Source organism: Carcharodon carcharias, chromosome 2 (assembly GCF_017639515.1).
Source record: "Carcharodon carcharias isolate sCarCar2 chromosome 2, sCarCar2.pri, whole genome shotgun sequence".
NCBI lineage: Eukaryota > Metazoa > Chordata > Chondrichthyes > Lamniformes > Lamnidae > Carcharodon > Carcharodon carcharias.
In genome coordinates this window covers 188,421,374-188,437,578 of record NC_054468.1, presented here as the reverse complement: position 1 = coordinate 188,437,578, position 16,205 = coordinate 188,421,374, and the positions used below count along the sequence as shown (strand labels likewise).

Sequence of the window (16,205 nt, the reverse complement as noted above, 5' to 3'; positions counted from 1 at the left end):
TTTCAGACGAGATAGAGAGGGGGGCAGAAGAGGAGGGGGGTTTGCAATATTGATCAAGGAATCAGTTATAACAGTAAGGAGGGATGATATCTTGGAAGGATAATCAAATGAGGCCATACGGGTAGAAGTAAAAAACACAAAAGGGACAAACACGCTGTTGGGTGTGTACTATAGGCCCCCAAACAGTTAGGGAGAGATAGAGAAACAAATATGTATTCAGATTTCAGAGAAGTATAAGAATATTAAGGCATTAATAGAAGGGGTTTTTAACTACCCAGATATTAACTGGGATAGTTTTGGTGTGCAAGATAGGGAGGGAGAAAAATTCTAAAATTGCATCCAGGAGAGCTTTTTTAGCCAGCACGTAGAAAGCCCAACAAGGGAGGGGCAGTTTTGGACCTAATATTCAGAAATGAGCCTGGGCAGGTGTATCAGTAGGGGAGTATTTTGGAGCTAGTGACCATAACTCAGTTAGATTTAGGATAGTTATGGAAAAGGATAAGGTTGGGCTGGGAATACAAGCTCTAAACTGGGGAACAGCTAACTTTACTAAGATGAGACACGTTTTGGCCCAAGTGGACTGAGAGCAGCTACTTGCAGATAAAACTGTGTCAGAGCAGTGGGAGGCATTCAAGGAGGAAATAGTGGGAGTGCAGGGCAAATATGTTCCTGTAAAGACAAGGGGGGGACCAAGTCCGGAGAACCCTGGATGTCAAGGGACATAAAGGTTAGGATTAAGATAAAAAGAAAAGCTTATGGCAGATACCGAGGGCTCAGTATGGCAGAGGCAATAGAGGAGTATTAAAAGTGCAGGGGGGAACTTAAAAAGGGAATTAAGAAAACTAGGAGAGTGCATGAGAAAACATTGTTGGGTAGAACAAAGGAAAACCCAAAGGAGTTTTTTAAATGGATGAAGAGTGAGAGAATAACTGGAGAAAGAGTAGGGCCAGTCAGGGACCATATAGATAATCTTTGTGTGTGGACCTGGAAGATGTGGGTACAGCCCTCAACGAATACTTTGTATCGGTCTTCACAATGGAAAAGGACGATGCAGATATAGACATCAGGGTGGAGGTGAAATATTAGAGGAATTTAATATAGGTACCAGCGAGTTTAGCGGCCTTAAAAGTGAATAAATCCGCAGGCCCAGATGAGATGTATCCCAGGCTGTTGAGTGAGGCAAGTCATTATAGTCACTACATTATAGGAAGGATGTGATTGCACTGGAGAGGGTGCAGAGGAGATTTACATGGGCTGGAGAATCTGAGCTATAAGGAAAGATTGGATAGGCTGTTTTCCTTGGAGCAACGAAGGTTGAGAGGGGACCTGATAGAGGTGTATAAGATTATGAGGGGCATAGATAGGGTGAATAGGAAGGCACTTTTTCCGTTAGTTGAGGGGTCAATAACCAGAGGGCTTAGATTTAAGGTAAAAGGTAGGAGGCTAAAAGGGGAGTTGGGGAGAGATTTTTTTTTATCCAGATGGTGGTGGGAGTCTGGAATTCACTGCCTGAAAGGATGGTTGAGTCAGAAACTCTCATAACATTTGAGAAGTATTTAGATATTTACTTGCGTTGCCAATGCCTCCAGGGCTATGGGCCAAGCGCTGAAAAATGGGATTAGTGTAGTCAGATCTCTGCTGACCAGTGTAGACACAATGGGCCGAAAGGCCTCCTTCTGTGCTGTAAATGTCTATGAGTCTATCAAGCTCTCAGCATCTACCCTATTAAGCCCTATAAAAATTATATATGTTACAATGAGATCACCATTCATTCTTCTAATCTCCGGAGAATATAGATCCATTTTACTCATTGGCCAGAATTTTACATCTCGCGGGTGGGCATGTGCCTGACCTAAATGGACGTGAAATAGCGCAAGATGATGTCGGGCAAGTATCCTGACATTGTCCCGCACGCGAGCAATCCTCAGGTCAGTGGGCGCGTAAGGGTCTCGGAGCCACCCGCCAACAATTAAAGGGCAACTTAAGCCCATTATAAAGGCAATTGATCCCGATTTTATGTTGCCCGTGCGATTTCGCGCTCATTGCACGGGCAAAATGGGCAGGTGGGCAGCCCAATTTTAACAAAATCTCATCCAAGGGCGGGTTAATAAGGGCCTACAGCATTACCATTGTGAGTAGTGAGAAGTTTAGGAGATAGTTTGCTGCTGGTTGCTTATTTGAACTTGACAGCTTCATCTCAGTTCTGAGCTTCAGTCTTAGCATTTCTAGGCTTCATTTCAGGACTCATTGGTGTATCCAAGGCCCCCAGAGGATTTTGGACCTTTCCAACACCAGACATCCTGCCGTTATCCTGGTAATGAGGATTGTGCTCTCTGCTGGAGGCACCTCCTCTGAGGAGGATGAGAGGGACAGAAGGGAGAGGATGCCAGGTATCCCTATGCAGCTTCTAGGGGAGTAACCTGTGGGAGAAGAGGCACTGGCACAAGGGTCGCATGGCCAGCAGGAAGTCCAAGGAAGGGGCCCCAAAAGACACCACTATCCTGCTGCCAGGGTTTACAGGCAGCAATGCAACTACCTCAATGTGTCCGAGGTGCTACGCCGAAGGAGACTGCACCTCTCCAGAGAGACTGTGAATTTCATTTGTGAGATGATTGGGCCTGAGATCACCTCCATCTGTGTGGGTGGACACCCCATGCCAGTGGCTCTGAAGGTCACAGTGGCCCTCAACTTCTATGCCTCTGGCTCTTTCCAGGGGTCAGTGGGGGATCTTTGTGGAGTCTCCCAATCAGCTGTCCACAGTTGCGACAAGTTGGTGACAGAAGCTCTATTCAGAAGGGTAATGACATTTATTCATTTCCGTATGGACAAGGCCAGCCAGCCTGAGCGAGCCAGAGGGAGTGCAGCAATTGCTAGGTTCCCCCGCATCCAGGGTGCAATCAACTGCACACATATGACCATTAAAGTGCCAGCAGGTCAGCAACAGGAAGGGATTCCACTCGATGAACATCCAGATAGTGTTTGACCACAGGACGCAGATTCTGCAAATGCCATGGCCGGCCTCCCCCTGGTCATCGCAGCCTCATCAGATGCTACAGTCACTGGCAAAGGGGCGGAGGAGCTGCTGCCATCATCCAGAGCACCCTGGGAGGAGCCCACAGAAATGACAAGCAGCTCTTGTGCCAACATGAGTTCGTTATGGACCTCCCTGCTGGTCATTGATGGATGGGCACCTAGCTGGGATACTAGGTGCCTCATCCATCTCCCATGCTGACACTGACCTCCTGAGGTCATTGCCTATGTGAGGGCTTGCAGGTCCAAGTGCAACTCCAGGAGCTCCTGATTCTGAGCCTGGAGTTGCCTCTCTATGAGAGCTGCCACTCTCTCAATGGAGGAGGCAGTGTGCTCAGCCATGAGGGTCAACACAGTGCTCATGCTCCACATGGACTCCTCCACAACAGAGACCATGGCACGCATACCCTTGTGGATCTCTGTCAGATCCTCCCACACATCCCACTGGACATCCAGCATCTGCTGTCTAATAGAGGACTCCAGAAGCTCATCATTTGCCTTTGGTTCAGCATCATTGTAGTCTGCAGCAGTCTTCCGACTGGCAGCGCCCTGGGTACTCTCTGTCTCCACCTGCTCCTCAAGCGAGTGTGAATTGCCTTCACAGCTATGCACCAATATTCTAGCCAATGATCCAGTGCCCACCGAGGTGCAAGTATCTGTGCTGGTGCTTGGTGCAGAGAGGGAGTGTGACGCAGGTGCATCTAAAGCCCAGTGGTTCTTTGGCATCAAGAATGGCTCTTTGGGGTCCTGCATTCGTGGGCAAGTTGGTGATTCCAGGGGAGAACAATGACGTGTCATTAGTTTAAGTCATTACACTGTCACTGTACATGCAGGCGCCCTGGTGAGACAATGGAGATCTGCATCATGGTGCCATCATCTTTCATTGATCAATGGGGACTCCAGGTTTGAGGCTCCCATTAATGATGAGGCTACACAAGAATGCACAATCCAACACTGTAGCTCACCTCTGTGCACAGAGACCCCAGCCTATCCACGACAGGCTGACTGAGGTGGGTGACGGCACTCCAGCTCCAAGGCATATACCTCGTACCTCATCAGAATGAGAAGGTTTGGAGGGCCTTTGCTTGTCTTAGTTCTTTCATTGGTGTTATGGCTTCTTTTCTCCTGAAATGACAGAGGAGCGTTGATTTGTCCACTCTCTACCTGCATCGCCATTGCAGCCTGGCAACCCCTACCCCCTCCAGGGCACCTTGTAGGGCACATCTAAGTCATGGCCCTCGACTCGCAAGGCACTCAGGCCAAGCAGCCAGGGCCCACCCCCTTGGCCAGCGCCGGTGTCAGTGACAGTTGGCACTCAGACTCTAATACCCCTGAGTTCCATGGGGAGCAGCCAGCCCTTAACACTTCTCCACACTGATCTAAGCCAACCAGTCTTCATCCTTGCCCAGTACAGCAGATCATTGAACCTTTTGCGGCACTGAACCCATGTGTGTCACACAACATCATGGCCACTGACCTTGCTGCCACCTCCTCCCAGCCTTTTTTGGTAGGTGCAGTGGCCTCCTCCTGCCATCCCTGGGTACTAGAACGTCCCGCCTGACACCGACCTCTTCCACGAGGACCACAAGACACTCGTCTGAGAAAAGACGGCCCTCCTGTCAGATGTCTCCAGCCACTGGTGGGGCTGTGGTTCAAATGGAATGGTTTCCTAGACAGACTCCAAAGATTCTCCCCTGGCAGCCTTCAGGGAGCTGCCTCTGCCGGTTTAAAAGTGACGTCGGGTCACCACGGCACCCGCCACCATCTGGCCCTTCCCGACCATTGAGAAGACGTATTTCACGGTGGGGCGGACCTTAATTGGCCATCCAGCGTGAAATCGGGTTTGCAACGCAACCGCAGCCTGGACCAGATTCCACATCCGCTTCTGCTTCCATCAACTTGGTGCGCCCACCAAGCGTGGAATTCAGGCCATTATATCCTATGGGACTGGCTTCTTATCTCAGGAATCAACCTAATAAACCTTTGTTACACCACTTTTAAGGCAAGAATACCCCTCCTTAAATAACAAGCCAAAACTGTACACGATACTCCAGGTATGCTCTCACAAAGCCTTGTGTAATTGCAGTAAGGCGTTGCTGCTCCTATATCCCAACCCCCTTGCAATCAATGCTAACATACTGTTTGCCTCCTAATTGCTTGCTGCACGTACGTGTTAAGTTTCTATGATTTACATACAAGGACACCCAAATCCTGCTGAATACTCACATTGACTAGTTTCTTACCTTTTAAAAGAAATATTCTACTTCTCCATTCTTCCTGCCAAGGTGAATAATTTCACACTTCCTCATGTTATTCTCCTTCTGCCACCTTCTTACCCAAGCATGCAAGATGATAGAAAAGCAAGCTAAGTGGACCTTAGCCATTTTATGCCTAGCAATTCTATGTTCCAAAATAAAATTTTCTTTTAACATAACTGCTCTGTAAAGAATTTGAGTTTTCTAACATGTTAATGAATTTACATTAATTGTTATTGTTCTTCAGGTTCAGCATTTGCACAAAGTGGTAGCACTATTATTGGCGATAATACAGGAGTATTTATAGGAGGACTACCACAGGAATTTACCATTATCAGAGAGGACACAGGTAAAAATAAACTAGTCCTGACTTATTATTTGGTTCAGTTGAAACATTTTGAGAACTGACATCACTAAGGGTATTAATTTTGCTTCGCTTCCAAAGAATTCTGTTGATTATGTTTGTCCTAAATGCTTATATTAAGTTGTTTGAAATTGTCATGAGTCCTATTTCAGTATTTTCTTTCGATTAAAAACATTGGGCATCCTTTATGCTCCTGAAAAATGGTTGGCCAGGAATTGAGAATTGGGAGGGCTCCTCCACTACCCCATTTATGCTCAAGTCTTGCCAGATGCAATGTTCAGGTGGGCTGTAAAAGGGCAATCAGCCTGCCTTGTTGAAACAGGTATAAGTCTACTTTACAATGCAAATTGGGAACCCATGCTGGTTGCAGGACCCAATGCAAAAGTCGGGAATAAATGGGTGGACCTTATGCCAAAATTTGTTTAGCCCCATCTAGTGAACTGTATCCAAATCAAAAACAGAATTACCTGGAAAAACTCAGCAGGTCTGGCAGCATCGGCGGAGAAGAAAAGAGCTAACGTTTCGAAAAAAACAAAAAACTACGGATGCTGGAAATCCAAAACAAAAACAGAATTACCTGGAAAAACTCAACTGTATCCAAATGTCTGTTTAGTCGCCGCAGTTGATTGCACCCATTCACATGTGACCCAGTTTCGAACTTAGTTCAGGTCTCAGGCCAACACAGAGCAATTGCTCCATTAATTTGCCATCTGTTCTAGATATATGTTAAGTTTACCCATCCTTTTTATAACATGATCATTTTTTTTCAACATTTCTGTTTTTCTCATCTTACTTGTTGAATGCCACACTTCCACTTCTCATAGAAACTATGATACAGTAGCAATATTGAATTCCCTGTGACCACTGTTAATGGTTGATTTGAGATGTAATTATTAAAAGATTATGTCAGTCCCCTCCTCTCCCCAATGGACTTTATGGTTTCCTTGTAGTGAAGTGATGAAAATCTCTATGGTAAGTGTGTTCAAGTAACAAAAGGGCAGTGAGACTTGAATCACACAACATCTGGTTGGAAGTGGAGTACTCAAAACACTTGAGCTACAACATCTCCAAGAACAAAGTACACAGAAAAATATCAAAATTTCATTCTGAGGAGAAAAAATCTTCTTTGCATATTTCTGGCTTGCTCCTGTTATATTTCACTTAATTTGTTATGTTTGTACATTATTCATCAATTTGAAATGAATTACTTGGATAAAAGATGAGAATCTTTTACTCAAAGCAGAATCTATCAGCATATTTAGATCATTTATCAAAGCTGGCAAAACAAACTCATATTCTTTGAACATGAGAACACAAGCAAAATAGACAGCAAAGATTACAATAAGAAACAAGCCAGATATTTCCCAGTATGAACTGAATTGCTAAATGATCTGTACTGCAAAGATGTTAAGGTTTTTCTCAGTCTTGATTTTTCAATGCAATATAGTTCAAGTTCCAATCAAATTAAAACTATTTAATACCAATGTTATGTATAATGAGGAAATATGCATGTTTATTATTTATTAATACATATTTATTAATTGTGACTATTAAATGAACAATACAAATCGGGTCTTATCAATTGAAAGCTGCCTTGTGTTTTAATTTGTTGACTAAAAGTACTCCAAGCAACAAATTGAAGTGCAAAGTCTCTGTTGACCCATAGTACATCAACATTTCTCCTCTTCTGACACTAACAAAAACCCATTTATATTAACTCATCTTGTGGCTGTCATGATTTACTCTAATTTAATGGCTTTGCATAGAAGGTAAATGAACTGATGGCCTTAGCAAGAGAAAAGTGATTCTCCAAACCATTTGAATGATGCTAACGAAGCCAGTGATCAACGAAGAAATAATAAGTATGACTGTGTCATCATTCCATTGCTTTCACATTAATGTTAAGCAGTTGCAAATGCAGATTGATGTGACAACTGTAGTATAATTTGAGAGTCAAATGATACTGAAGCCAAGAAATGTAAGATTCTCATTGCTTGTTCTTTGCACTGTAAGCAATATTACAGCAGACTATTGCAGCCAAGTTTAAAATGTTTATAAGCATTCACTTTTAGCATTTATTAATGCTAAGAATCGTCTTCCCTTTCCATTTTTAAATTTCTACAAGGCGATTGAACATATGTGCAGAATTACTTTGCTGATTGTCCAGTGCAAAGTGCAAGCGATAGTCTAATTTTGGACTGACTGTACTGGTCTAAAGCCAGCACCAGTATAATTCTACCCTAAGTGAAGTTAGTAGGCAAGACTGTAGAATAATAGACTCAGGTGTTTTCTTTTGACAAATGTAAACTATTGAAAAGATCGATTTAAATGTTCCATAAATCACAAGAGGAGAGCAGGCAATTGAAAAAAAATTAGAAGACAGAAGAAATAAATAGGAGAGACTTTGAACAGGGCACAGGACTATTCAGAGGAAAAGAACATTGTGCAGAGATATAGAGACAGTTTTGAATAATGATATCAATTCTTAAGTTTAAAAGTAAAACCCTACCCGATGCACAAGTATGGTATGTTTTACTTTTCGCAGAATGTTTCCTGTAAACAAAATACTAAATTAAATAAATAGGGGGACAGATTAAAATCCTGAGCTATTACTTAACAATATGTTAACTACCTGTATATTATTCTTGTGAGATCGCGCCTGTGTAATGTTTATCATATCAAATTACAAAGGAATGCATACTGTGAAATTAAGCCCCCTGCCCTGAATAAGTATTTAAAATGTTGTACTCAAAGCTGTTAAGTGTAGATTAGAACAGTGCAGGTAATAGAAAAAAAGCTTGAACTTAATTAGTAATAGGAAAATTGTAGTATTTTCTAAGTGTAAGAACATGTGCTGTGCATGCTGAATTCAGTGTTAATGCTTATTTTCTTAATCTACTAAGGTGATACAAAAGTGATTGAAAAGGGATTTGTGGGATGTCTCAGCGATGTGCAGATAAAGAAGAGAGTGACTCCAACAGAGGATTGGGAAGCATTGGATTGGAATAGCGCTGAAGAAAAAGTTGGAACATATCACAGCTGGGAGGGCTGTCCAAGTGTTCTTGTGGGTGGAGCACATTTCCTAGGACAAGGTAATGGTAATTAAACATCTGTTCCCACTGGGTTGGAACAAAGAAGTAATGTAGTGTCAAATGTTGTACTATTGCACAGGATAAATGCATTGCATTAGCAATTCATGTTTGTGAGCTAATGATCAACAGACGTACAACATCATGAATTCACATTCTAATATGATGAAGGTGAACTGTCCAATTCACACAGGTTTATGTATAACAAAACAATGTATTTTTATTATCCAATAAATTCTCATTATCAAGTGACAGACATGAATCATTAAAGATAACTTGAATTTTAAGGAATCATATGCGGTATGTCCACCAGGATAAGTAAGTCAGTGAGCTCTGCACTAGGCCAAATGTCTTTATTACTAGAATAATAATGGTCTATAACAGATTACAAAATAACATATTTACATCACTGGAATTTTTACATTTTGTGTTATGTTGAAGTGCAAGTAATGTTGCATTCCATATATATTTGCATGTCAATATACTTTAGGAAAATTGGATAAAGTCCAAAAAGGGATGTGGGAATCGCAATGCATGATTAACCTGTAACCGTTTGTTGTGATACAGGCACCACATAAACTTTGAGCTGCCTGCTAATTTAAACAATGGCAGCATGGGCCATAGAACCAAAGAATAGTTACAGCACAGAAAGTAGCCATTCAGCCCATCGTACCTGCACCAGCCAAAAAAGAAAAAAATAAAGAACTAGCCACCCATTCTAATCCCACCTTCCAGCGTCCTGTTCCGTAGCCTTGCAGGCTAAAGTGCTTCATGTGCTGATCCAGGTAACTTTTAAATGAGTTCAGGGTTTCTGCCTCCACCACCGAACCAGGCAGCATATTCTAAACCCCATCGTCCTCTGGGTGAAGAACATTTTCCTCATGTCCCCTCTAAATCCTTCTACCAGTCACCTTAAATCTGTGTCCCTGGTACTTGACCTCTCCACTAGGGGAAACAGGTCTTTCCTGTCTACTCTATCTAGGCCCCTCGTAATTGTTTACACCTCAATTAAGTCACCCCTCAGTCTCCTCTATTCCAAGGGGAACAATGCTAGCCTTTTCTCATAGCTGCAATTTCAAGACCTGGCAACATTCTTATAAATCTCCTCTGTACTCTCTCCAGAGCAATTATATCCTTCCTGTAATGTGGCAACCACGACTGTACAAGCAATTCAAGCTGTGGCCTAACAGGCATTTCATACAGTTCCAGCATTACATCCCTGCTTTTGTATTCTATACCTTGTCGAATAAAGGAAAGCAATCCATATGCTTTTTTTTGACCGCCTTATCAACCTGTCCAGCTACCTTCATGGACCTGTGGACATGCATTAAAAGTCTCTCATTTCCTCTACCCCTCTCAATATCCTCCCATTTATTGTGTATTCCCTTGCCTTGTTTGCCCTCCCCAGATGCATTACCTCATACTTTTCTGGATTGAATTCCATTTGCCACTTTTCCACCCACTCAACCAAACCATCGATATCATTCTGGAGTCGCCAATTATCCTCTTCACTATCAACCGCACAGCCATTTTTTGTGTCATCTGCAAATTTCCCAATCTTGCCTCCCACATTTAAGAACAAATCATTAACATACACAACAAACAGCAAGGGACCCAACACCAAGCCATGTGGAACACCACTGGAAACTGCTTTCCGTTCACATAAACATCCATCGACTATCACCCTTCATTTCCTGTTGCTGAGCCAATTTTGGATCCAACTCACCACATTCCCCTGGATTCCATGGGATCTCACTTTTCTGATCAGTCTGCTATGTGGGACCTTGTCAAATGCCTTACAAAAATCCAAGTAGGCACATCCACTGCAGTACCCTCATCAATCCTCCTTGCTACTTCCTCAAAAAATTAAATTAAGTTAGCAAGACCTCCCCCAACAAAACCATGCTGATGATCCCTGATTAATCCATTCCTTGTTAAGTGACCGTTTATCCTGTCTCTCAGAGTTGATTCTAGTGATTTGCTCACCATTGAAGTCAGACTGACTGGCCTATAATTATTTGGCCTATCCCTCGCACTCCTTTTAAATAATGGTACAACGTTCACAGACTTCCAATCCTCTGGTACCTCACCTGTATCTAATGAGGATTGGAAAATGATGCTAAGAGCATCTGCTATTTCCTCCTTAGCTTCCGTGAACAGCCTGGGATATAATCCGTCCGGCACAGGCAATTTATCTACCTTCAAGTGATGGCGTGGTGGTGTGGTGGTATTGTCACTGGACTAGTAATCCAGAGACCCAGGGTAATGCTCCTGGGGATATAGGTTCAAATCTCACCACAGATTCAGTAAAAAATCTGGAATTAGTCTAATGATGACCATGAACCATTGTTGTAAAGACCCATCTGGTTCACTAATGTCCTTTAGGGAAGGAAGTCTGGCCTACTTGTGACTCCAGGCCCACATCAATTTGATTGATCAATTGTGATCAAGCCACTCAGTTCTCAATTAGGGGTGGGCAATTAATGCTGGCCTAGCCAGCGATGCCCCCATTCCATGTATGACTTTTAAAAAAGGATGACGGTTCCTTGATGACTTACTCTCTCATAATGCTTATTGCATCTAATATTTCACAATCCTCCTCTTGAACTGGAATGAATGCATCACCCTCTCCTTTGTGAAGACAGAGAGAAAATATTCAACAAGAACCCTGCCCACATCTTCTGCATCCATACATAAGTTACCTTGTACATCACTGATAGGTCCTACCCTCTTGCTCATAATGTCCTGGTAAAACATCTTTAGGTTTTCCTTGATTTCACCTACCAATATGTTTTCATATCCTCTCTTTGCATTCCTCACTCCTTTTTTACTTCACCATTGCACTTTCAATACTCCTCTAGGCTTTCTACAGTATTAAGTTTTTTATGACTGTCATAAACTTTCCTTTTCTGCTTTATTATACCCTGTATGCTTCTGGATAACCAGGGGGCTCTAGATTTAGCAGTACTGCCCTTTGTCTTTGTGGGGACATGTCTACACTGTGCCCATAGAACCATGCTTTTAAATGTCTCCCACTAATTTGTCACTGATTTTCCTTCAAGTTGCCGTGTCCACTTTCACCAGATCACTTATCAGCTTTGTAAAATTTGTCTTCCCCGATTTAGAACTTTTATTCCTGTTCTATCTTTGTCCTTTTCCACAATGATGCTGTATAATGGTCACTATCTCCAAAATGGTTATTACCCACTGCCAATTCATCCAATTGCCCTGCTTCATTTTCTAATGCTAAATCTAGAATTGCACTCCCTCTCATTGGGCTTGTTATGTGCTGGCTAAAAAAGTTCTCTTGAATGTAGTTCAAGAATTCTGTGCCCTCTGTGCCCTTCACACTTCTTATCCCAGTTGATATAGGGTAGTTGAAGTCCCCAACTATTATTACCCTATTGTTTCTGCACTCAGATATTTGTGCAGTGGGAAGAGCAGCACCCTCTGGAAAGAGGGGTGGCTGGGGCTCCAACATATGCCACCGAAGAGCGACAGCGAGTCGTCACTAGTTAGTGCCTAGCTAGACCCAGGGTCTATAGATGTTGCCTTTCATTTCTGCAGATGACTGAGAACCAGTGTTGCCGAAGATTGGGCATGTCTAGGGAACTGGTCGGTCACATTTGCCAGCTACTTCAGGATTTGGTGCCACTTGGACATGGAGGGCATCCACTGCCAGTGGCTGTGAAAGTGACCATGGCACTCAAGTTCTATGCCATTGGCTCCCCTCAGGGCTCCACAGATGACCCCTGTGGGATATCACAAACCTCCACCCAGAAATGCGTCCATGAAGTCATGGATGCCACCTTTGCGAGGGCACACAACTTTGTGCAATTTGCCTGGAGCCAGGGGAGTCAGGATGTAAGAGCGATTGGATTTGCCCAGATCTTGGGTTTCCCACAGGCACAGGGTGCCATTGACTGTACTCACATACCACTCAAATCTCCATTGCAACACACGGTAAACTATGTCAACCACAAGGGATTCCATTTCCTGAATGTGCAGCTGGTGTGCGACCACCACAAACATATCCTGCAGGTGTGCGCATGATTTCCAAAGAGTGTCCATGACTCCTACATTCTCAGTTAGTCACAGATCCCTGATGTCTTCGAGAGTCCACAGAGGCTGTAGGGATGGCTCCTCAGGGACAAGGGCTACCCGTAGACGACGTGGCTAATGACATCTGTGCAGCGGCCTCAGCCTGCTGCAGAGTGAAAGTAAGTATAACGAGGCTAATGCTGCAATTCACAACTTGGTGGAGGAAACCATCAGCATGCTGAAAATGAGGTTCCGGTGAGCGCTGTGACAGGACATCAAGGAGGGCGCCTTTAGATTCCTTTTCAGAGGTTTCTTCGGGGATTGATTGGAGGCCCTGGGTCATGGACTCCATTGGCTGTTTGGCAGATGTGCTTGCAATAGCAAGGGGAGATAATTAGTGCATGGCAGTGGCCTGTGAAACAGGACACATCACTCACAACATGGTTGTCTGATGGATATTGCACTGCTGTATCCTCACTTGGTAGAGCACCGCTGACCTCACTGTCAGCACAAGAACAGTTCAGGTCCTTGCTGGCCAGCTGGATGGCTCTGTTTTCAAAGTCCATGAAGACCTTGATTCCTCCACCGTCAAGCAACCTCTCCTTCTTGTTGTATGCCAGCTTGTCCTGCATAAATAGAGATGGAGAGAGTGTAAGCAGGACACCAGACAGGCCAGATGATAAGTATTCCTGGCATGTGTGGGTGGTGAGTGGTCCCATGGATGGGATGAGGACAATCAAGTTGTGTATGAGAGAGTGAATGGTGATGTCCCTTGAACTGGCAGTGAGTAAGGACCCTGTCGATTTGTGGTGGGTTTATGAGTGTGAGAGTTGAGAGTGATGAGAAAAGTGAGTTACCCTGACTGAACAGAGGAGATCATTTGTCCTCTTACGGCAATGAGTGGCTGTTCTCTTTTGCAGGGCGTTGGCGCTGACCACCACTGCCACCACTTCCCAAGCTGGATTGGTGATGTTGCTGCCCATCCTGCAGTCAGAGCTGGGGTAGAGGACATCACGGTGGGCCTCCACTGTGTCCAAAAGACTTTCACGGGATAAATCATTGAACCTGGGGACTGCAATCTTTTTGCCTTTCAGGGCCGTCTTCGTTGCAGCAGTCATGGGCTGGAAGCACTGAGAGGCATGCGTCCAGCTGCACTCTAAATATGGTGCCCAGCATGATGAAGTGGCGAGATGATGGCGTGGCGGATGAATGAGAGCCCGCCCGCCATGGAAACAGCATGTTTCCTGGGAATGCATAATTAATGCAGTGGGTTTGGGACGATATGGCGTAAAAAGCTGCCTTTGCAGCCGGCGGGCAAAACATTGTTTTATCCCTCCGCTACTGCATTTAGTTCAAATCTGGGACTATTCCGCCCTACGCTACTTAAAGGCATTCCCTATTAGCAGTTTCTCACCAACCAGTGAACTTACATCCTGTGCTGTCACTCTGATTTTTTTTGAAACTCAGCCAGGTTCTGACTAGGTCAGGTACGGTTCTGTCTGCTCTGCAAAGGTAAGTAAAGGCCTTGAGCCTTGTTCCCTTTTATCTGCTCCTGAGTAGAGGTGTCTCCATAGGTTTGGCTCTCTCTGCTCCCCGAAAGATGCGTTTTAAAGATAAATGAGCAAAATATCCACCATACAACCACTTATCTGCTTTCCTGTAATGTCACACTGATTTTTGTTAGACGGTGGCTGTTCTGGGGGTGGGGGTGGGGTGGTGGTGCAGACTGGAGAGCTCTTCTAACTGATGTTGACTGCCTCTGGGTCTTCCTTTCTGCTGCTCAGTAATACTACTGGTTGGTTGCTAACCAGGTGAATCCTTGATACTCTTACTGGAAAGCATCTGGAGTTTACCCCTCAGGATGGGCCTCAGAGTGAGTCATGCCCAGATTCAGCTTTCAAAAACGTTCTTATACTAACCGGTTGGATTAAATTTAAGTTTTAGTTTATTATTTGGTTAGGCTTCCTACAAGCTACTGAATGAATAAATTAACTTTCTCCTGCCAAATCATTAAGGAAAATGTCAAATTACTGGTCAAGCAGCATATGACTGTTTATTGGTGCAAAATCAGAACTCAAGGTTAAATGTGAGTATAAGAACACTTGATAAATTTGAAAAGATGTGGGCAGAGTTGTCAAGGGACCTGAACAGATTTTGTAATTAAATGAGTAGCTTAGGCAGACAATTTAGTGTAAATCAGCAATGATAGAATTATAGCAGTGATCAGAGTCTGGGGAACTTTAGCGTTAAACTGAAGAACATAAGAAATAGGAGCAGGAGTAAGCCATTTAATAAGGTAATGGCTGATCACCTCTCATTCTTCTAAACTGCAATGAGTAGAGGCCCAACCCTCTCAACCTTTCTTCATAAGACAACCCCTTCATCCCAGGAATCAATCTAGTGAACTTTTGCTGAACTGCCTCCAATGTAAATATAACTCTCCTTAAATAAGGAGACCAAAACTGTACACAGTACCCTAAGTGTGGTCTCACCAATATCCTGTGTAATTGTAACAAGACTTCCCTACTTTTATATTCTATCCTCCTTGCAATAAAGACCGACATTCTATTTGCTTTCCTAATGCTGTACTTGCATGCTAACCTTTTGTGATTCATGCTTAAGAACACCCTTATTCCTCTATACTGCAGCATTCTGTAGTCCCTCTCCATTGTAATAATATTCCGCTTTTCATTCCCCCCATCATTATGCTCCAACTGTCAATTTTTTCCTCATTCACTTAACCTATGTTCCTTTGCAGATTGTTTGCATCCTCTTTAAAACTTGCTTTCCCTCTTATCTTTGTATCATCAGCAAACTTGGCTACAATACATTTGTTCCCTTCATCGAAGTCACTAACAAATATTGTAAATAGTTGCAGCCCCAGCACTGATTCCTGTGGCACTCCACTAGTTACAGTTTGCCAAGCTGAAAATGACCCATTTATCCTAACTCTCTATTTCCTGTTAATTAGCTAACCCCCAACACTATGAGCTCTTAAATTGTGCAGTAACCTTTTATGTGGCACCTTGTCAAATGCCTTTTGGAAATTCAAATACACTACTTCTACTGGTTCCCCTTTATCCTCCCTGCTTGTTAAATCCTCATTAAGGCCTTAGATAGCTAACAAGTTAAAATCTTAGTTAGCCAGTTTAATAAGTAGATTGTCATCCAGCTCCAGGTTGTTAACACGACTTCATCATTATTCGAGGCAACCTTCTCCTTTGCCTGAGACTCGGGAATTGGCTGTTGGATTGCTGAATCAATGAGTGCCCTAATTGGCAGTGGGGAAATCTGTTTTGTTTGGATCTTCAGTTCCACTGAACCCCACCTTACACACAAGCAACATCTCTCATCTTTCTTTGATCACTGACACTTATAAATTTATGTGGGATTTTATCTGTCTGGAACTGGTAATTACAGTCTGAC

The 16,205-nt window shown here is 43.5% G+C and overlaps 1 protein-coding gene across 1 annotated transcript in view; it reads left to right on the top strand.

Annotated features, from left to right (window-relative positions):
• The window catches only part of ush2a (Usher syndrome 2A (autosomal recessive, mild)), a 1,196,697-nt gene that overhangs the window by 413,715 nt on the left and 766,777 nt on the right, over positions 1 to 16,205 (top strand). Inside the window, exons 23-24 of the mRNA XM_041207243.1 lie at positions 5,533 to 5,634; positions 8,553 to 8,741. Of these exons, the coding sequence (XP_041063177.1) occupies positions 5,533 to 5,634; positions 8,553 to 8,741 (291 nt within the window). The remainder of the gene's footprint in view (positions 1 to 5,532; positions 5,635 to 8,552; positions 8,742 to 16,205) is intronic.